Below are 22,586 nucleotides of genomic sequence, written 5' to 3' on the forward strand. Positions count from 1 at the left end.
GGAGCACTGACGGGGATGTTCTTGACCGTGATGGAGGGAGCACTGACGGGGATGTTCTTGACTGTGATGGAGCGAGCACTGACAGGGATGTTCTAGACCGTGATGGAGGGAGCACTGATGGGGATGTTTTGGACCAGGGACCATCTGAGGAGAATTCCAAACGCTGTCATTAGCTCTGGGGATAGGGCTGTTTTTACATCAATGCTAGTTCAGGAATTGGCTGGGGGCAGCCTATGGGGATGAGGCCTTGGTGCAAATGCAGTGTTGGGCGCAGCATAACCGGGCAGCCACCAGGCTGTTAGTCTGGTTGTTACAAGTCCGCCAGGTACAGTTTCCTGGCTACCAAAACAGAAGCACGACCTCTCTTTCCCTGTCCTTACTTTCAGACCTAAAGTACCCGCGTATAAAAGTGGTAGAGAAAATGTCTTTGGAGAGTTGTACCCTTTCTTGTCTGCTTCTCGGTGTCTGCTGCACAATACCAGGAGACATTTAATCCTTGTAGACTCTCAAAATGGGTGGCTCTTAACCTCTGTAGGAGCAGAGGAGTCTCATGGAAACTTCCTGTTCCCAAACCTATCTCCACATCCACAGACAAATGTGGCACCATTTCTGGGGCTCTCAGACTCCTAGGAGGTAACTGTTCTATGAAACAGTTCTGTAATTGTTTTCTGAGGACCACAGCTTACACAGGTGTGGGGAAGAAAGAACATTGGTTCATATGTAGGTCTCATCTTTAGATTTTCTAAAGTTGTGGATATCCTGGGAGAACTTGGGTTTAGCAAGCTCCAGTACAAAATGCCTGTCTTTCAAGTTCCCAGAAAAGCTAGTAACTCAACTCATAGTGAGGGTCTGATGCTGTTCAGCACTATGTTGAACAATGCAGTAAACCCCCTATCTGTGGGGAAGTGGCAGAGTCACACTAATGGCCGCTCACACTTTCAGTGTCTGATTGTTTGCCTTGCCAAGGTACCACACAAGGCATTAGCAGTGCACAGATGAGCAAGACCCAGCATCTGTCCTGAAGGGAGTGCTCCTTTTGTCAAGGAGGATGGACATCGAAGCCAGCAAGTTGTAGGGACACACATAATGGAGCCCACGGATGAGCGAGAGCAGGCAAGGCTGTCAGAAGGTTAGTTTACCTCACCCCGAAAGTTTAGGTGAGCTAAGTTTTGGAGGAAAACTTACAGAAGAGTGGGGATTCCATGTGCAAAGACATCAGACCCTGAAGTAGTTTATACATGTGAGAATATAGGGGCCATAAAGATGGCTCAGGGGTTAAAAGCCCTGGCTGCTTTCCAGAGTGACCCCTGTTTGGTTCCTAGGACCCATAGTGGGTGGCTCATAACTGCCAGTTCCAGAGGATCCAACATCCTTCTCTGGTCTTTTTGGGCATCCATCAAATGAGCAGGGTTTTGTCTCATGCATCTGTGATCCCAGGACTGGGGAATTAGAGACAACAAAATTTTCCCCAGGAACTCATGCCCTGCCTGCTTAGCCCACTTGTCATGTTCCAGGCCAGTGAGAGACCCCATATCAAGAAGAAGGTGGATAGCCCCTAAGGAACGACACTGGAGGTTGTCTTTGTGTGTGCACGTATGCGCATACACACACACACACAGAGTATATGTGCATGTGCACACATTAAGAAGAAAGAGCCTGGTAAGCAGGAAGCCCATCGAGTCCCAAACAAGGCTTTTGCAGAGACTAGCACTAATGCACCAACCCATTTCTATCTGCAAATGTTCTGGGGATCAGCTCCAACTCTCATCAATATCTGTTTGGTTATAATCAGATTAGAGATTGTATTCAGCTTCCTGGTTAATGCTTTAAGCACAAGCTCCGGGGGTGATTATGTGGGCAGATCAGCGAGGAGGACAGCTGGAAGAGGAAGGTTTTCTCCAAAGAGGCGGCCAGAATAGTTTAAAGGATGCACAGCGGAGGGAAGCTAACAAGAGGCAGGATGTGGGGGAGTGAGGGGTGGGAGTAGGGGTGCTTCACCACCCCGAAGCCTGAAAGGACTTCAGGAGACAGGAAGAGGGACATGCCACCTCTTTCTTCTTGTCCTTCCTCCAGTTTCCAGCCTAGTCACTCTGGCGGAGACCAGCTGTTAGTGGAAGAACAAGGGTGTCACCGATAAGGTTCATACAGCCTGGATCTGAGCATGGAGCAGAATGAAAAGCTAGCAGGGCACAGGGAAGACATTGCATAGATGAGCTGACGAGGCACAGAGACACACGGTGACACTCTCATGCTCTCACCTGGGGTATGGAAAAGCCAGAATTCAAATAATGGGATGCCAGAGCCGAGCGCATTGTGCTAGAGTTCAAGAGATGTAACCCTGAATAAGTTACTCTCTTCTGTCATTCTGGCTTTCTCCCCAGAAGGCCCCCCCACAACACACTTACCAGCATGCTCATCTACTCATCTTGGATCTAGGAGCCAACTGCTGGTTCAGACTGGTCCTTGACCTGTCAAACCACCCTCAGAGCCTGTGCCATTTCCCCAGGGTTCTGTGAGCTACCTCTTAGCCTCCCTTGGAGGTGAATTATGCCACCTTTTCCCTTACTTGAAGGAGAGGAACGCTGGTGGCCTTGGACCATTCTACCTTGCCGGGTGGGGCTGATGCTGGGCAGATGTATTCAGAGAAGGGAAGGCAGCCTGTGGGATGCTCAGCTGCATCCCTGGAAGGAGAATTTTGATTTGGACTTCAGAGAGTACATAGCATCCACCTGTAGGGAAGGGAAGCTGCTTCACAGGAAAGCAGCCATCCTGTATGGTGAAAAGGCCCTCCCTTGGATGGGGCAGCAGGAAGCTCAGGGATGCATCTCAGGGTCCAGTCCAGCTTCCACATCTCCTTGATGACCTGCTTGTGGGTGAGGTAGTGAGCAGAGCAGCCTCCATTTTCATGAACTGTGAAACCGTCACAATGACTGTCACACCATGTGCCAATATTTCCTTGCCAAGTCCTGATGCCAATGTGTTCTTTCCAGTGAGAATTCTGTGCTATGATTTTGGTTTTCAGATTTCCAGACCCTCTGTTTTGTGCAAGTCCACGTTATCGATATCAATGATCAGATTCCCATCTTCAAAGTATCAGACGTGAGTAGATGCCACCATTTGCTTTATCTTTGTTTTGATTGCTGTTTGATTTAAATAAAAACACAGACAAAGTGGCTGGTAGCCTGGCCAATGCACCAAGCAAAGCCAGGTACCATCTTTAGCATCTTTAGTCTCCAGGGACACTAGGATGTACTGATAATATCTGGGAATGTCTGTTTACAAATGCCTGCCAGCAGTGCCTCATTCCAAAGGCTGCTCAGACTCTACAGCCCCAATCTTCTTCAGATTGGGAGGTGAATGGCTGCCTGTGGCTTGTCACAGAGTCTCGCATGCAATAGACAGTAGTTAGAGAGCTACTTGATCTTATCCAAGCATTTGGGATAAAAAAAAATAGCATCAGAAATCCTGGCAACTTTAACTCATTTTGTATTTAATCAGGCAATAGGAAAGGGGGAAAGGCCCCAAAAGAATATGTTCCATATATTCGCAAGAATTAGAATTGGGCATAGAGTCAGAAGGATCAGTATAGGAAGGACATCAAGGTGAACGCTGTAGTCATGGTGTACATTACCATCGCACCCTTAAAAGGGATGTCCTGGTTTATTTAGCTCAAGGGAGACTAAAGACCCTTTGGCTAGCTTGTTATGTTAGAAGTCAGTTTTGAGGCAGCTCATAGCCCTCTGATGATGTCCATTAATCAACACAGGGACAAAGGAAGGAATTGATTTATGGTAAGGCTCAGCACCAGAAGAAGTGCGATGAGACCTAGCTTGTCTAAAAGGCACTGGGGTTAAGTAAGCGTGAAATAAAGGACTCATTTCTTCTCAGCCTAGATCCTCCAGGGCATTTTATTCCTTCCTAGTGTTTCAACTGCCCTGCATTTTACCAGACAGTGGTCAAGAAGATTGAGCAGAAAAACTCTGCAGGGCGGAGTTTAAAGCTCGGAGTTGCACTCTAGGCTAGAGAGAAAGAGTTTGCTTACGCTGCTGCCAGCATCCTCTCTCGGACCCTGGCTGTTGCCATTTTTGAGATCATGATGTGGGAAAGAGTGGATCTTGGGGCTTTGGGGGAGTCAGAATGCTTTATGGGAACATGGGCTTTGAAGCTCTGGGTATGATCACACCATGTTGTCCTGGGCGGGGCTGACCATGCTGGCCCTTGGCTCCTCTGTCAAATGTCACTGGTAAGTTTGTGCCCTCTAGGGCATTGTGCTGCTATCTTTCCTACGCACTGGCATCCTGTCTTCAAATAGTGGGTTACATCTTCTCTTTAGACCAGCCATCAAGCCTGTCTAGGAAGAAATGTGATAACTCCCATTGTTCAACTGACAAATAGCAAGGTTAGGATTTGTAGCCAACTCTGAGGTCAGTGTTTTGAGCTCCTAATGTCGGTTACTTAATTTATTGAAGCATTAGAAGTACCTGTCACATCAGAGACATTTTACGTACTACAGCTATTTATATCATGATTATCCAAATAGTTATAGTTCTTAAGCATGTTGGATGTTGGAGGGGAAATCTGTTTTAGAATCCTTCTAGAATGTCTAAGATGGTATGTTCCTTGGCATAGACTTCAGTTCACGGGTACAAACGATGGTAAACCACCTGTAACATGTTCATCAGGGGAACCTGTGCTGGGTGTTAGTGTCAGCTGTGACCTCTGTTTTGGACTTAGAGACGCTTGAGTTTGGCAGTTGAGCTCAGTGACAGCAGACATCCTGTTTCCTTTCCCCTCCCCATTTCTTCCTCAGTATGGAAACATGACTCTCCCTGAAGACACGGCCATTGGATCCACCATCCTGGTCATCGAAGCCACGGATGAGGATGAACCCTTCACCGGGAGCTCTAAAATCCTCTACAAGATTGTAGAGGGAGACCCCGAGGGGAGATTGGAAGTCGTCACTGACCCCCAGACCAATGCCGGATACGTCACCATTAAACAGGTAGAAAGCCCACTTGATTATTTTTTATTAATTAAATCTATTCAATTGTTTTTACATCCTCCTTCTTCTCCCATTCTCTCCCCACATCCTCTCTGAGCCCCCCACCTTCACTCCTCTGTTTCTGTACAGAAAGGGGCAGGTCTCCCATGGGTATCAACAAAGCATGGCCTATGGAGTTGCAGTAAGACTAAGCTCCTCCCCTTGTATTAAGGCTGGGCAAGGCCAGTTATGAGGAATAGGTTCCCAAAAGCCAGCCAAAGCGTTAGGAACAGCCCCTGTTCCCACTGCTAGGAGTCCCACAAGCAGAACAGGCTACAAAGGGACCAAGGTTGGTCCCATAAGGGCTCGCTGGCTGTCAGTCCAGACTCTGTGAACTCCTATAAGGCCAGGTTAGTTGTTTCTGTAGGTTTCCTTGTGATGTCCTTCACACACACACACACACACACACACACACACACACACACACACGCGCGCGCGCGCGCGCGCGCGCGCGCGCACGCGTGTGTGTGCGCGCGCGTGTTGGGAGCAGTGAGGCCCCAGATCCTGAATTTCTTGTAATCCCCTGATCTGAGTGCCTACAGCTGCTCTGAGCACGAGACCTTCAGGAGTTCCTGATGGCAGGAGAGTGGTTTCTGGTGGGTTTGGCTGGGGCGTGGCTATCTCTATATAATCTGCCCCTGAACACAATAAAGGGGGCATTCTTGGGGAATTCAAGGATGACCCGTGTCGCTGTCTCTCTGTCTGTGTGTGTCTTTGTATTTTAACCTCCAGCTCCCTTGCCCGAAGCTCGCGAACTGGGTGCCAGCGCACAGAGCTCAGACACCGGGGCGCGGTGTGCGGCACGCACGCGCTTGTACAATTCTTCCTTTCTCTCTTCAGCAGTGTTCCCTGAGCTTGGCCCAATGCTTGGTTGTGGGTCTCTGCATCTGTTTCCATCAGTCACTGGATGAAGGCTCTCTGGTGACAGCTGGGGTAGTCACCAATCTTTGGGTATAACAGAATATCGTTAGGCGTCTTTATGTTGACTTTTTTCTCCCTCCAATAGTGTTTGGTTCTATCCTAGGTCTCTGGACTATCCAGCCTCAGAGTCTTGATAGCCCAGGCACCACTCTTGTGGTGAGCAGTCATTGGTTGGCCATTCCCACCATCTCTATACCCCTCCCCAACTTAACACACACAGAGGCATAGGCAGGTCAAAGTTTGTGTGGCTGGGCTGTCATCCAAATCCCTCCACTGACAGTCCTGCCTGGTCACTGGAGAAGGCCAGTTCAGGCTACACATCCACTATTGCTAGGAGTCTTAGCTGTGGGCTTCCTTGTTGATTTCTGGGAGTTTCCCTTGTACCAGGTTTCTACCTCTCCCTAAATGCCCTCTCTTTCCGGTTGTCTGACTCTTTTAGCGCTCTCCCCCTGCCCCCCAGCGTGATCCCTCATGTTCCCATTCCTACCTGCCCCCAGTCTACCCACAAAAATTCTTCTGTTTCCCCCTTCCTGAGATCCCTCTGTGCCCACCTTGGGCCCTCCTTGTGACCTAGACTCTCTGGGTCTGTGGATTGTAGCATGGTTAGCCTTTACAGCTAGCTAGTAACCTCTTATGAATAAGTACCTTCCATGTTTGTCTTTCTGGGCCTCGGTTACTTCACTCAGAACGATCTTTTCTAGTTCCATCCAGCTGCCTTCAAATTTCATGATGTAAACAGCTGAGTAATACTCCATTGTGTAAATGCGCTACATTTTCTTTATCCATCTTCTCTGACCCCTACGGGGTAGTGGATGGTCAGGCTCTCAGGGCTGAGCTGGTGTGTCAGTAATGAGGAATGGTGTTTGGTGTTGTTTATTATATTAGTTCTTTCTGGTACATTAGTAATTCCCCTGAGACCTCCTTTCCTGAAATTTGGAGTTTGCTTTGGTGCTTATTTGGATATGAAAGTTCGCCCCTTCCCTACTGTAGGTAGTACTTTGGAATTCCTGTGTCATGGGCGTTGTAACTAGCTCGGGCATCAGCTGGAAAGCCAGTATGCACAAGGTTTCTGTGCGGTGAAAATGTGATGTGTCCTGTCCCCGACCCTTGGTCTCGACATGCTGTCTGTTCCCAGATTGAATCTAAACCCGCGGCTTCACCTTTGAGGCAGTCGGTGCAGAGGGACTCTCTGGACAAAGGCAGATTTCCGCTTCTCTGATGAACGTGTCCCCATAGGTCTTTTTACTGGGCTTCTGGTCCCCAGTGCTGTGAAAGCCCGCGTGGATGGACTCAGCAGGGTTTGCTGAGTTGCTAATTTAGTGCCCCCCGTTTCTAACTTTCCTTGTTGCAGCAGGTCTGGTTACATGGTCAAGTCAGGCAGATGTGCAAGCTGGGCAGAGAGCCCAGCTGCTCAGCAGTAAACCACTCCCTTTGTTCCGGTCCCTCCATGGAATCAGCATCGAGGGACCACTTCTGAAACACGGCCTGACCTTGCAGGTCAGGAATAAAGCCCTAGGTCTCCGTCTTGATGTCTAGCGTCTCTGTCATCTTTCTCTTTTTGCCCATGTGTTCTGTTCTAGCACCACAGTGTCCCCCTTCATCTGCAGACACCAGGTCTCACCGCCTGACCCCTGTACCTCTAGGGCTGTAGTGGCAGATGAGAAAACTAGGCAGGGTCTCAGGGCTGTGGTGGCAAGGGTGACGGCTTCCTTTGCCTAGGTGTGTAGACACTTGTGGGGTTGTCCGCTTGAGTCTGGATTAGTGTTCTTGTCACGGCAGGCTGGCGCATCAGCTGGAGTCCCATCTGTTCTTGTCGTCTTGTCCTGACTTTCTAGAGGGTTCTTCCTTCCTGCTGGGTTTCCTGGGTTCATACCTTGTTTGGACAGCACTTTTGTCACCTTCTGGCATTCGGAGAGATTCCCAGGACTTCTGAGCACAGAAGAGTCCTATTAGGTCATTGATCATCGGCTCACTAAGTCATTGAGAGCCCCTGCCTGGCAATCAGTGGGCACTAGTTTCTACGACCAGCCTCTCCTCTCACATTCCCACAGTTAAACAAACCTCGTTGCTGCTTAGGTTTTACTTCAGGTGACCATGGCTGATATGATTCTCTCTCCCAGGTTTCTCATTGTGCTTATGATTTAGGGGTTTCGGTTAAGACTATGAGTGTTTAAAGAATTGAATCCTTTAAGTGATCTGTTCACTCCAAGGTTAATTTCTCCTCTTTTTCTCTCCTCCACAGGCTCTCGATTTTGAAGCCCAACCGGTTGCCAACATTGTGTTCAAAGCGGAAAACCCCGAGCCCCTGGTGTCTGGGGTATCTTACAATGCCAGCTCCTATGCCTCGTTCAGGCTGACTGTGACGGATGTGAACGAAGCGCCTGTGTTTTCCCAACGTATATTCCAAGCAAAAGTCAGTGAGGATGCTGCTGTAGGCACCAGACTGGGCAATGTCACTGCCAGGGACCCCGAAGGCCTGGCTATGAGGTAAAGGAGGGGAGGGCTGTGCAGGCCGACTTGCATGCTGCCACCACAGCTAGGGGACTCAGGAGGGCTGGGAAGATGGAGAAGCAGTGTGTTCCGGGTGCATGACTGAGCCATGGAGCAGAAATCAGAAGCAAGGTCTCTGGCGTTGGTTCGGTGTTTCAGACACATGGCATCAGGTGCCATTCACTTTTCCCTTGATGCAGGTCTCAGCTGAGGTCTGGTAAAGTCAGGAGGTCCCCCCCCCCCAACCAGTCACTGTGTTTGAACTATTGGGGTTCTGGAGAAAGTTTCTGAGGGAAAGTGGATTGAAGAAGTAAAAGCCCAATCGAGTAGAGAAGGCCACCTTACAGGCCGAAGGGATTGTCTTAGATGTGGGGATCTCTGGCGCCCCTTCCCTCCAGAGAGCTAGTCTGGGGCAGCATTCCCAGGGGGACCAGTCAGTCCTTGAGGTGAGATGCTAAGCGTATGGACATATTTCTATCTCAACTATTCTCAATCTTTTCTTTTCATTTTTGGTGCGACAACCCCCACATGCATTGGTCTCAATAATGTACAACGATTTATTTACCTACCACATGCACATATATGCATTTGTATAATATCTATATGATCTTAAAGACCACATGGTTAGTAAGCATAGATAGGACTTGAACCCAGTTCTTCTGCTTGTATTGTACAATATTGTCCAGAACATATACGGCAAATACTTCAGCATGACTTGACTGGTGCATATAGCTACAAATGGCCAATATTTAAGATTCTCCACAATTCTTCCTTCCTAGTGAGCTGTTCTGTGGACACTTAGGTTCAGTGGTATGGGCTTAACTGATAGTCTTGCATGGAGTGTATTACTGGCTTGCTTACTATAATAGAAAGTGTGAAGCAGGTAACTTTATTCCAAAAGGCAGTTTATTTAGCTCATAGCTCTGGACACTTACGGGCGCAACACCAGCACGGGAAGAGTGTGAAGACCTTGCGTGGTTATTAGCAGAACAGCAATACCAGCAAAGGGAAAGAATCCGACTGCAGGCAGGAATCCGGAGCCGCTTGGGTCTCACAGTGCCGCAAGAAGGGCATATTCCCAATTGACCGAAGGACAGCCCATTCGGCCCTCCCTCTCAAAGGTCCTGCACATGACAAACTCACCACCTGAGAAAGAGGCTTCTAACACGAGGACTTTTGGGGGGGGCAATGCTCACATCATCCATATCATGCTAAGGAGTAAAGCTACCAACTAGTAAGGGCTAAACAGCATTATTCGTTGTGGAAACGAAGCCATTCTTCTGAGTCGCAAGTCATGAGGGGGTCCAAAGTATCTAATTCCACCGCCCATCATTGTTTAAGAGATGACTTACATCCTTCATGAGAATGCTACAAAAATGATTGGTAGTAATTAAAAGATAAAATAAATTGATGCAATTACTGGTCAGAGAGGTATGTGCATGTCAGTACAGAGAAAAACACCTTTAAAGAAATTCCTCTGATGGATCAAAAACTGGTTTAGGACATAAAACCACAGAGTTGCAGTCAGAAGATGAGGTGGACAAAGGGAGACAGGGAAGGGGTGTTCTGTAAAGTCCACTTCTGGAGAGCAAACAAACGAGGCTTAATCAAGTCAGCCCAGGTGCACACGGCGGGCAAGATCTAACTTTACAGATCCCAAAGCTGTGGGCTGAGACATTTAACTCTCCAGCTGGGTACCCAGAGAGCCCATCAGCACCAACAGACCCAGTCCAGCCCAGCTTCCAACATTATCGACCCCTTTGTTGACACGGATCCAGAACCCAAGTGTTTCTGACTACTTCCGGTGTGGTCCAAGGCGTTGCTATCTTTTCTAGAACCCAGCCTTTCCCACCAGCCCCTACCTACCCATCTGAGTCAACTTGTGGACCGCCGCCCACAAGGGCCTTTACAACAAAGCAAACCAGTTGTCCAGCTGCTCTTCAGACCCTGGCTGGGGGTTCTCGCTTCTCTTAGGGAGAGGTCCCAACTACCAAGGAGCTCTCGTTTTTCACCCCCACACAAACATGAATACAGTACTTGACATATCCAGCATGCTAAAAAAATACCAAGGAAAATTAATTTGACTAAATATAAAATTAAGCATTCTTATTCCTGGACATGTGGGCAAACAGAATTTAAAAACGTAAAGAAAAATGTTTTGAAGCCACGCATGCATGCAATGCTTTAACTCCTATTAAGTTTTTATTGAGGTGACATTTCCAGGCCTGGGAGTAAGTGGCATAAGCTGTAGACAGTCGTGGCATGACACTTTACAAAGACTACACTCATTGCTTCTCCTCAGGCAAGACTTGCTTCTCTCAAATTAATCTGTCTACACCTACCAGTGAGTTCTCTTGAAGACACGGTTCCAGCCAGGTCACCTTCCACGCAACACAGCCTGATGGCTGCCTCTGCCTTCTACAGCCTGGCTCTCCCTGCCTCTGTGGCCTCATCTCTCTTGTCCCTGCCTGCCCACGCTATTCACACACTGTGCATGGACCAGGACGGTCCTGGTCTCTCTTCCGTGGCTGACGTAGCTATGAGACAGCCTCTTGCCCGTGTCAGCATCTCTTTCAGAAAGGCTTTCCTCCGTCCAATCAACCTTCTCGTGATTCTAATCTCTTACACGGTCTCCACTACACTTTACGGGAATTATCTGTGTGTCTGAAGTCCGCTTTCATCAACTCTTGCCTTGGTCCTGCCTGCCTAAACTGATGTTTCTTTAGTGAGGGTTCACTGGGCCACCAGCCGTCCTGTCTCCCACAGAGAGCTAGCTGCTCAGGTTTCCTTGGAGGGGGGGGTGTTGTACTGAAAGATCTCAGAAGACGATTACTTGAGTTTGAAACCTTTGTTGCCAGGAAAATGTAACTTTTCTGCCAGTTTGTCACATTGCCATACATAACAATCCCAGCACCATGTTGTAGAACAGCTGTGACCCTTTAAGACAGTCCCTCCTGTTGTGGTGACCCCTGGCCATAAAATTATTTTCGTTCCTACCTCATAACTGTAATTTTGTTACTGTTATGAATCACAATGTAAATAAATATCTGTGTTTCTTGATGGTCTTAGGCGACCCCTGTGAAAGGGTTACTTGACCCCCAGGGGGTCACAACCCACAGGTTGAGAACTGCTGTAAGACAGTTCTTCCGAAGAGAGACACGTAACGGAGATGCTGATTGGGGCATTATATTGTCGTAGTATAAATGCACAGACCACCTTTCGTTTTCATATAAAGTAACGTGTTTTCTTCTGCTCTTCCCTTCATGGAAGATACTCCCTGAGCGGCGACAGGAGAGGCTGGCTTAAAATCGACTCCGTCACCGGGGAGATATTTAGTGCCGCCCCACTGGACAGGGAAACAGAAAGTCTGTATCGGGTACGCGTGGTGGCCACTGAAATAGGTGAGCAAAACCAAGCTGAAACAGATCATCAGGGAAAATACCAACAAAAATGAGAGGGAAGGCAAGAAAATTGATGAGGTTAAAAACCACGGCTGAGTACAACCCTAAAGCCAGGTGAGACGGGCACAAAGGCGCACCTGCATGTGCGCATGCGTGCGTGTATGTGCGTGCACTCCTTAATGGCTGCGATAGAGAACGCCTGTGCTAATCTGCGTTTCTACCAGGTGAGTTACTCTGAGACTACCAGGGTAACAGGGATGCTGTCATCTCTAGCTTCCTGCAGGGACTAGAGTCACTTCTAGGAAAGTTCTAGAGTTCTTAGCTAACCTCTCTCACTACCTCCTCAAACGGGATTGAGGGCTTCTACGAAACAGGCAATTTTCTGACGCGGAAGGTATTATACAAGGCTGTCCACCAGCAGTGACCTAGGAGTCCATCCTGGGGGATTCTGGACCACCAACAGGTGTCGGGGATCAGGGGATCTGCTCCTTGGATGAGGCAGGATAGTTTTGAGAGGGAAGGCAAGCGCACAGATACGCCAGATGTTTGAACCATCCCTGCGTTATCTTTGCATCCTATTTAATTCATTTGTGATACAAGTTGTCCAATCACTCTGGACATGGAGTGTCAGGGAAATTTTCCCGATTAAAATTAAAATCAAGATAACTCACAGGAATAGTAATCTAACCAGGAAAAGGGCCGGTGATTAAAACATTGAGCATCTTTAAATGGAATTTTCCATCCTATAGTAGGAGTTCTGTTGATCTTATGCTGGTCAAGGACTCTAATTAGCTGGTAATGTGTCTGCTTAGCTTATAAAGAAGATGAGAGTGGAACAAATTACTACCCAACAAACACAGTTTTAGACCAAAATAATAATAATAATAAAAAAACACTTTAAAAATGCAAAGCCCTGATCATGGGAGACAGTAGAAGGGGATGGGAGAGGAAGGGAGGAGAGCATAGAAAAATATATAGCTCCACAGAAACAATTTAAAAAGAAAAGAAAATGCAAAACCCCAAGTTAGAGGCAGACACAGGGAGCAGAGAAAGGAATCATAAAAATGTATGAGAAAAGCTGGAGAAGCCAAAATGACCAAAGTCGCGTTCAACTACAGCAAGGACGCAGAACCGCTGGCTGCTGTTGCAGGGGAAGTAGGAGCGGATGGGTGGGAGCTTGCTGAGAGGCAGCCCTGTCTCTGTGGCCGCTGGGCATTCTGCTCTCTGGTTGTGTACGTTCAACTGGTGACGTAAGAGCTCCCAGGAAGTCCGAGGGGGTCATGGCCTCCCCGTGAACCCACACGGATCCACGCTGCACTCTGCCCGAGTTCCCTGAGTGGCTCTCACCTTTTACAGGTTTCATGGGTTGTGACCGTGAGCCAAAGCCCGATTCCGGTGTCAGCTGTTGGCACTGAGATCATAACGTAAACAGACCAAACAACTTCAAGGACATCAGGGACTCGTCTTTGGCTTAATGACAATAAGTCATCTCTGAGGAAAAGCAAGAAAACAGGGCTTCCCGGAATCAAAGCAGGAGTCAGAAAACAGCTTAGGAGAATGGACGTAGACTCCAGCCATTGATGCCATGTCTGCGTGAGGTTAGGCCAGGACAGTCCGGGTCGGCTGTGCCACGGGGTGCCTCCTGTGTGTGTCTGTTATTGGCCATACTCTGTTAAAGAAACCAAGGCATTGAGAAATTGGTTTACCCAAGAGCACAGAGCTACGGGTCATACAACAGAGGACATGGTTTTCACTAGTCTAGCATGACAGACGACATGTGTGCAACCATTGTTTACACATGAGAGCATCGCAAAGCCACATGCTTCTCAGCTGAAAATCATGAAGCTTAGAAACTGAGTTAGGATGCCTAAGGCAGAGGTAAGTGATCGAGGGTTCGGCTGGTGGCTGGTGGCCTCGGACCAGCGCCGTCTCCAGTGGGCACTAGCTGTGTGAATTTAGCGGAGGTATGCAGCTTCTGAGTGACACACACACACACACACACACACACACACACACACTCAGTATTACCATTTAAACATTGAAAACATTTTATTACATTTTGTGTGTATACACGCCAAAATCAATTTTTGGGAGTTAGTTCTTCTTCCACTTAGCTTTCATGTCTAAATTCATGTCACAGGTCTGGCAGGAAGTACATTCACTCCCTGAGTCATCTTGTAGGTTCTATTTAAACATTTTAACCAGTACTAAAATTAGGTCTGTAATTCTAAAGGCTTTTTTTTTCTACGACTTTAACAGACTTGACTGTTTAAATATTGATTCTTTATAAAGGAAAGAGAAACATGCTTCCTTCTGCAGGATGATGAGAAAGCTTGATATTACGTTCTAACCTTTTGCTTTCTCAGGCGGGTCCGCTTTGCGCTCCGAGGCAGAGTTCCACCTGGCCCTCACAGATGTGAATGACAACCCCCCACGCCTCGCTAAGGAGTACACCGGCTTGTTCTTCTGCCACCCCCTCAGTGCTGCAGAGAGTCTCATCTTTGAGGTCACAGACGACGACCAGCAGTCACTTTGGAGGTCCCAGTTCACATTCGCTCTTGGCAGAGAAAGCTTACAAAATGACTGGCAAGTTTCCAAAATCAATGGTGAGTTATCAGATGTACAAGGAGAAAAGTCAGTGGTGGATGGGGGAATAAAGCTTCTTCCCCCCTTGGTCGGCTTTCTAACTCAGCATGGAAATTTCTTCTTGTTCCAAGAAAGCCGTTCACGCTCTGGGAACACACAGGAAAAGTCTTCAAAGCCCTAGGCTTTGTGGGAAGGGAAGCTTGGCACCGCGTACATCCTGGCTAGGGTACATGGATAAATGAACAATTTGAACATCAGTTGTAAATTTCCAGGGAAGACTTAGAAACAGATTTTATTATAAATTTTATTGAAACATAATTCATGTACAGTAAATCACACCTGATTAATGTGTACAACTTTACATATATATGTCATCATATATATAAGATCAGCACAATCAAGTGAATATTTTGCCACTCTCAAGTTTGGTCTTACCTTATTTTTTTAAAAAGATTTATTTATTTATTATATATACAACATTTTGCCTCCATGTATGCCCACATGCCAGAGGAGGGCGCCAGATCTCAGTACAGATGGTTGTGAGCCACCATGTGCTTGCTGGGAATTGAACTCAGGACCTCTGGAAGAGCAACCAGTGCTCTTAACCGCTGAGCCATCTCTCCAGCCCCCTTAACTTATTTTTTTATTACTGCTGCCTACTCCATTATGCCCACCCCATTTTCTCAGCCAGCGACCGATCTCTCTGTGGCTACAAATCTGTGTGTATTTTTGTAACGTCATAACGTTCCTTCCACTTAGTATGATTAGTTGGGCTGCATTCCCGTTTTGGGTTCCAGAGTTTCTTTTCTTCATTGTGCCCTAGTGCTATGACAATTTAGTGTCTGTTCTCTTGACGATTGTTAGCTTCTGGGCACGTGTGTGGACAAGTGTCTGGTAGGAGAGTGCTCTTTCTTGTGTCTTAGCTGAATGCCAAGGAGTTGGATGACAACCTCACATAGCAGGCTAATGCTTTGCTGGTTAAGCAAAGGTCAAACCATTTCCCAATTTGTTCTTCGCATTTTACATTCCCACCAGCGGGTGAGATGCTCAGCTGCTCAGCACCCTCTCAATGCACCTGCTAGGCTTCGTTCATTACAGCCTCTAGTGGGTGCGCACCAGTCTCCTATTATATTTTTGATTGGTGTTTCCCTAGTGACTAATGCTTCAAGTCTCTTCTCTTTGCATGTGGTGAGCTGCCGTCCGTACATCAGTGAAGCAGCTGATCAAATATTGTTCCCAAGCTTAGGTTCTTCAGCATCCGTTGAATTGTAGGTGTGTGTGTTGTGTGTATGTGTGTGTTGTATGTGTGTATGTATGTGTGTGTTGAGTGTTTATGTGTGTTGTGTGTGTATGTGTGTATATGTGTGTGTGTATGCGTGTGTGTATGTGTGTGTGTTGTGTATGTGTGTGTGTATTGTGTGCTTTATCGGGAAATTGAATTTTTATAGCAATGCCTTCTCCACGTTTTTAAAGATTCACTTTTTATTATGTATGTGTGCCTTGGGACTGTGCACCCTGTGTGTGCAGGCAAGAGACTGCAAGGTCAGAAGAGGGCGCCGGGTCCCTGGCCTGGAGTTAGGGTAGCTATGGCTGATTTGGTGAGCCGGGAACTCACTCTGGTTCTTTGCAAGAGCAGTGCGCATTCTTAACTTCTGAGTCACCTCTCCCGCTCCCATTGCAATATCTTTCAAACAGAAAACTTAAAACGAATCAGAGTCAGAGTTATTGGTTTCTTGTTTAATGTATGAGTTTTAAAAGTGTCTGCTCTTCTCTGTAGAGAAACGGAGGAGGAGCGGAGGGAGGGGAAACTGCAGTAAGGATGTATTGAAAACAAAAAAAAAATAAGAAAAAAGCCAAAAATGATACATCTTTACTTAACACAAGGTCACTAAAAGAAGATCCATTTCATGCTATTGTTTATGGAGGGCAAGTGGCTACAATCAAGGCGCTGTGCTTTTACTATGGATACCTAATTGTCCTAACACCATTTATTCAAAACACCTCTTCAGCATGGATAATCTTGAAAATTTCAGAAAAATTCACAGGAAAACTCCCCCTACCTTACAATACTATATCGTTGTAGTATTGAATATCCATAAAAGACGAAGATCAGGTGCTGTCACTTTCCAAAGCCGTTTCACCTGTTCTAGGTGTTTAGGCTTCAGTACCCAGCCACAGCAGAGGCAAGTGACCCCGTCCCTTTGCTTCAGTCTCTTAGGATGTAATGGGTGTTCTTTCTGTAGTCTACTTTGTGTTTGCTGTTTGTGCTTTCTACTGGTGATTTTTTTCTGTAGACAGTGCTTTTCCCTCCTTTGGGGCCATTCTAGCGTTCCTAAGAGCAAAGCCGTTGTGATGTCCCAGATGCATTTTGTGCAGACATAGGCTATGGTGCTGCTGGCCAGGAGTTCAAAGTCAGTGACTTCATACTTGTTAATAAGGTAGCTTTCAGTAGAAGCAGAAAACAAGTTTATGCATTTATCGTGATTAAAATGTTGGGGTTAAAGGTCACAGAAGCTTAAACCTGAATTTCTCTGAGGAGCAAATTTTCAATACTTATTATTTCAGTGTTTGGAACAAATTTATAGAATTGCTGTTCTATCAAGAAATCATTTATTCAAAACTCAATGAACGGCTTTACTTTTTAAAATTAGTCTTTTGAGAATTTTGTGCAATGTGTTTTGATTGTATAATTTAATGCTATGTCTATTTATAAAAATAATAATGTCAGGTTCTCCCCTATAATTCATGACATGTTTAGCCATAGGGTCTTAGCCCCAGGACCCAATAGTAGTGCTAGGTATGGGTTACATCTCATTAAGTGGCCTTAAATCCAATCACAATCAGAAAGTGTTTGGATACTCCTCTGATATCCATGCCGTTATTGTACCAGCGAGTATGCCTTGCCAGGTTGGTTGTTAATTCCAGAGATTTGTGGATGGTTTCATGTACGTAAATCAACAAACATCATATAAGTAGACCCAAAGACAGAAACCAGCAATTGTCTCACTAGATGCAGAAAAGGCCATTGACAAAATCTAGCGTCCCTTCATGATAAAAGCTCTGGGGGGTCTAAGAATACAGGGGACACAACTCCGTGTAACAAAGACAATATGTAGCAAGCCCAGAGCCAGCATCGTGCTTAGTGGAGAAAACCTTGAATCATTTTTACCAACATCAGGAACAAGACAAGGAGGTCTCACCCTCCCGACTCTTGTGAAGTCTTGGGGCAATAGACAAAAGAAGGAGAGAAAGATGATACAAACAGGCAAGGGAGGAGTTAAAGGATGCTTTAGTCTGTTTTTAAAGGTAAGCAACATGAAAAAAAATAGAAGTTAAATTACTCAAAGTATCACCTATGTCAGGCTATGTTCCAGCCCATCTCATTACAAGCAATGCAAAAGTGAGCATCATTCCTGCCAAGCAAGGGTTCTGGAGTCCGTTTTCTCCCTGTTCTGACAGGTACTCATGCTAGACTCTCCACCAAGCACACACGCTTCGAGGAAGGTGTTTATGAGATCCCGATTGTCCTGAGCGATGAGGGGAAGCCACCCATGCAAGGCACCGTCTCCTTGTCAGGTAGGGGCTCCGCGTACGTGACGTGGAAAACCTGTTACCATGGGCAGTGTGAGGAGTGCTTGTCTTCACGGTGGGATTCAGCAGCTAGTCCCTTGAAAACTTACCCTACCAAATACTGTTCTGCTCTTTAGTTACTTTCTGCCAGTGTGTGGAAGGAAGCTGTTTCCGGCAAGCAGGCAGCCACGATGGGATACCCACGGTGGGCATGGCAGTCGGTATACTTCTGACCACCCTCCTGGTCATTGGTGAGTGTGACTTCTGGGCTGTAAAGTGAGCTCATCATATCATCTTACTTAGGGGTTTCCTGGCTTGGGTACTAACCAAGGATTAGTACTAGATTAGTATTAGTATTAGATTAGTAACGGAGGCACCAAGCAGTCAGTCCTGTCAGTGTCTTGATTGGGAGATACGCTGTCAGAAGAAGCCCTCCCTCCTCCCGTCATTTCCACCCTTAGATTTTCACGCTGGCATTTTTACCATGCAACTCTTTGTATTAATCAGTCTTTATTTAAGTAAGCAACATCTAAGATAATCAACTCTAAAAACGTGTTCCTTTTTGTGTCGTGGCTTCAGAGGTTCTGATCCATGACTGGCTGGCCCATTGCTTCAGGGGCCATGCCAGGGCAGCTCGTTACTGAGTACAGCTGCTTACTTCCCAGATGGGAACAGATGAGAGAGGAAGGGGCTAGGGTCCTACTGTCCCCTTGGAGGGTGCATCTTCAAGAGGGCTAGGGGAGACTCCTGCTCACTATAGCTTTTACCACCTGCTAGCAGTGCTGAATTGGGGCCCTTCGGAGGACACGCAAGATTGAAACCATATAAAGCTCTGCATACAAATTGCTGTGTTTTGAGCCTAGTTAGCAAGCTTTTCTGAAGGGGAAAGAGTTGTGGTCCTTGCCCTCTGCAGGGTCAGGCACCGGACTCTGTGGATTGGTACTGTGATAGGCAAGGCCCTTTGCTCACAGAGGCCCCAGGCTCTCCTGCCCATGGTGGAATAGGTAGGGGTGTGGACTTCGAAGCAAAGATACTGCAACACCTGAAATGCTGCCGAGTTTCCCTTTGCTTTGAGGGTTTTTTTTTTTTCTTTAATGGCTCTGGACCCTGGTTCTTTATAATCCAGAGTAATCTCACTGCAGCAAAGCCCTGGCTCTCCTCCTGGCTGGGCAGCACTCTTCTCTCGGAGGGCCTTCCCCCCTCCTCCAATAGTCATCGCTCCTACCACTGTCCTCACCTCACAGTAGTTGATTAGAAAGACACTTTGGTACTCATGGCACATGACTGAGGGATTAACACAGTCTCACACTGTCTCCCAGAATAATCCACATCTCCTCCTTTCTCTAAGGTCTTCTCAGCCGTTCCCTTCATATCTATACTATGCTCTCATGTTCCAGTCTGTCACGCTGGACTTGAACACGGGGCCCTGTAAGGACCGCCCTCTCCCCCTGCTCTTCAGTGCAAACTCCTCACAACATGGATGAGATGGGAGGGCTTTGGCAGCCTGGCTGCCACTCCCTTTATCACGCATGGTGACCAGGTGACCTCCTTGAGAACCACTGTCTGCTGCACATACTTCATGCAACAGAGATGAAGTTCCTTTCTTTTGAGAGAGGGACCCTCTTTGTAGTTAATTCTGGCCTTGAACTCAGGTCGCTCCCCGCCTCAGGCTCAGAGCGAGGTATGAGAGATTTCATCCCCTCAACGCCCTCAGCCTTTTCACCTCTCATTGCCTTCCCACCTGGAGAGGATTGAGCTCGTGCACCAAGTTACAATTCCCTCCCAGGGTCTCACTTCCACGATCCGACTCTGAGTTAAAGAGTGCAGAGTTTTGAGGCTATGCAGGAATAGAATTAACAGGGCCTTTTATTTCAGACCCTTGTTCTTTTCAGACGGGGTGTGTGACTTATCACAAGATTGTTAGCGAGTGTCTGAGCATCTTGTCTCCTCCACCATGGTGCCTCCTGTAACTGCTGATGAGCAATTTTTTAAAGTAAACCCCCTTTCCTTTGGGCTCTGATAGTTACAATTAGGGCCTAAAAGCATGGTGTGATCTTGCAACAGTTCAGAGAGGTAGGAGAAGTCAGAAGCCCACTCGAGGTCCCTCGGGATGGCTGGCTTTGCTAGGAAGGTCCCCACGGTGTGTCTGACAAGTGCCTACCACTGGCTGCATGCCAAGCCCTTACTGAGAAATTAAAGCTGTTTTTAAATCGTGAAATGATGCAAGCTTTGCAGGTAGAATGGAAGAGGGCTCTAGGTGGGTGGGCAGGTGTGGTCGCTCTCTGGTTCTGATTCAACGCCTTTCTCTGGGAAAAGAAAACTAGAATAAACATTTGGGTCCATACAAAGTTCAGACACTCTTCCATGTGCTTTTCTGTCACAGGAGTTAGGACGCCAGCTTCTCTATTCCCAGTAGAGAACCTGTCAGAGTCCAGATTCATTATAAATCGGGGCTTCCTACACACTGGGAGCAAGTGATCTGGTTACTTAGGCCGGAGAATGCCCTGCGTTCTCACTAGAACAACAAAGACCGTTAAACCCCCCAAGTGGAGGCTCACGAGTCTTTGCCCACTCCCACTGCCAAGACGCTGTGGCTGCGGTCGCCCATCTAGACAGGGCGCTGGTTTGACCCTGAGCTTTCTCTTTTCAGCTGGGATTTTAGCAGTGGTGTTCTACCGCATGAAGAAAGACGAAGGAAAGGGGAATGTTGAAAACCCTCAGTCCCCTGAAGCCAAACCTCTGAGAAGCTGAATCGGAAAAGAAACGGTCAAGTTTATGCACCAAGTGCTACATCAGTGCCTCAGCTGTTTAATTTTGTCCAAAATGTGAAGTATAATTGTAGAGTTTATGCGTCGTGTGCTATATCAGGGCCCCAGCTGTTTAATCTCACAGCGTCATCCAGAATGGGAGCTATAATTTCTTTGATAGCACGCCACTCTTGTCCTGTAATATTTTATACTGCTGAGATATTTTATGTGCTGTAGACACGAGAGTTATTTTCCATTTTTCCCATGACATTTTCCTCTTCCACAAAACCCTTAGCCACAAAACCTAAACTTTGTGCTCTGAGACAGATGAGCTGATTGCACTTCCTGTCCGCTGGTGCTTCAGAGACCCGCCACTTAGCCACCTCCAAGCTTCCCAGACTCCGTTTCTTCCTGTTCTCTTCCACCCTGTGTCTCTTCATATTTTGGTGTTACACCGAATTTAGAATATGTCACACAAAAGAACAAAGTGAAGTCTCGGGGAAAAGAAAAGCGGGCAGCTTCTCTGAGTTTAGCCATCTTGGATGGAGATCCTCCAGCTTGACCACAGTGCAGACCATGGGGAGGTATCAAGGCAGTTGCTCCGTTTCCAGAGTGATTGGCTTCATGAACCTGGGCACAGGACTGAAGAGCTGTCTGGGTTTCCTCGCTACTACACGCTTACATACATGCTGCACATGTTTTGTTTGTACGTTGAAGTTTTGTTTTATATTTATAATGTGGCAGAAACAAGGACGCCTGGAAGTGGTTAGGAAAATCAGAAATAAATGTTGGTTTCAGTTGTTTCTATTTCTCTGATCTCTCTGTTTCATTTAGTGTGTGTGTGTGTGTGTGTGTGTGTGTTTGCGCGTCCGCGCGCGCATGTGTATGTTGGGGGAGCAGGTAGGTTCAGAGAGCAATGGTTGTTGTTTGTCACATGTTTCTAAGAGGAAGGGTGCACAAACCTTTAAACCACTGCACGCCTTGGCTCCCAGGCGCATGGAACCCCGGCAGGTCCTGTCCAGACTCCCCAGAGATGCACATGGGCCTTGGGGAAGGCACTGTGACTCGGAAAGCCATCCCTCCACCTGAGAGATCCTTCGTCCATGGCATCCTGGATCGTGCTGCCGCCTCCTCACCTGCGAACCCTGTGACGAAGCAGAAAAGGCAGGGGCTCTCTCCCAGCCCCGATATTCCCTGGGAGGTCGGAGCCAAGCAACGCGGGGGCCATGTCCCTCTTCATCAGGAGAGACTCTCAGACAGGACCCTCTCACGTGTCCTTGGAGAAGTGGCTCTTTATCCTGACAGTGCTATAAAGAGGGTAGTTTATGATACAATCGCTTCCTATTTTACAGATTTATCCATGTTTGGATTTTCTCACCCAGCATGGAGCAGCTCCATTTAAGGTTTCTAAATGGCTTGCCGAGGACCTGCCGTGTGTCAGTCATGCCAGGAAGACAGCTTTCTGAAGTGATTTTTGGGGCCAAGGACTCAAATAGTGATGGCTGAAATACAAACTGTAGCTCTGATTTCCACGTGTGACCTGTCCTGAAAGTCACTAATTTCTTTGGGGAGAAACTAAAGATCCCCTTTCCCGGGAGTTCCTCACTCTAGGAGTGGCCATGGGGAAGATAGTGAGACAGGAAAGTCACGGGAAGGCAGGCTCCTGCAGCCAGGGTTCATCTGACCCAGGAGAGCACTTTCAGGTTTCTCATTGCAACAGCTGGGCTTACATGGGTGGCTAAAATCCAAGGCTCCATGTGGAAGAGAAGGGGCTGTAGGTAGGGGAGGTGGGAACAAAAATATCACAGTGCTTACCATGCATTTTTAGTT

General features: G+C 47.3%; 1 protein-coding gene across 1 annotated transcript in view; it reads left to right on the forward strand.

Moving 5' to 3' along the window:
- Nucleotides 1-21,426, forward strand: part of Cdh17 (cadherin 17) — a 40,466-nt gene extending 19,040 nt beyond the window's left edge. The window contains exons 10-17 of the mRNA XM_005362313.1: nucleotides 3,023-3,099; nucleotides 4,811-5,002; nucleotides 8,205-8,449; nucleotides 11,723-11,853; nucleotides 14,220-14,459; nucleotides 17,899-18,015; nucleotides 18,147-18,260; nucleotides 20,660-21,426. Of these exons, the coding sequence (XP_005362370.1) occupies nucleotides 3,023-3,099; nucleotides 4,811-5,002; nucleotides 8,205-8,449; nucleotides 11,723-11,853; nucleotides 14,220-14,459; nucleotides 17,899-18,015; nucleotides 18,147-18,260; nucleotides 20,660-20,760 (1,217 nt within the window). The 3' untranslated portion in view covers nucleotides 20,761-21,426. The remainder of the gene's footprint in view (nucleotides 1-3,022; nucleotides 3,100-4,810; nucleotides 5,003-8,204; nucleotides 8,450-11,722; nucleotides 11,854-14,219; nucleotides 14,460-17,898; nucleotides 18,016-18,146; nucleotides 18,261-20,659) is intronic.
- The last annotated feature ends 1,160 nt before the right edge of the window (nucleotides 21,427-22,586 follow it).

This window comes from Microtus ochrogaster, linkage group LG5 (genome assembly GCF_000317375.1).
Source record: "Microtus ochrogaster isolate Prairie Vole_2 linkage group LG5, MicOch1.0, whole genome shotgun sequence".
In the NCBI taxonomy this organism is placed as follows: domain Eukaryota; kingdom Metazoa; phylum Chordata; class Mammalia; order Rodentia; family Cricetidae; genus Microtus; species Microtus ochrogaster.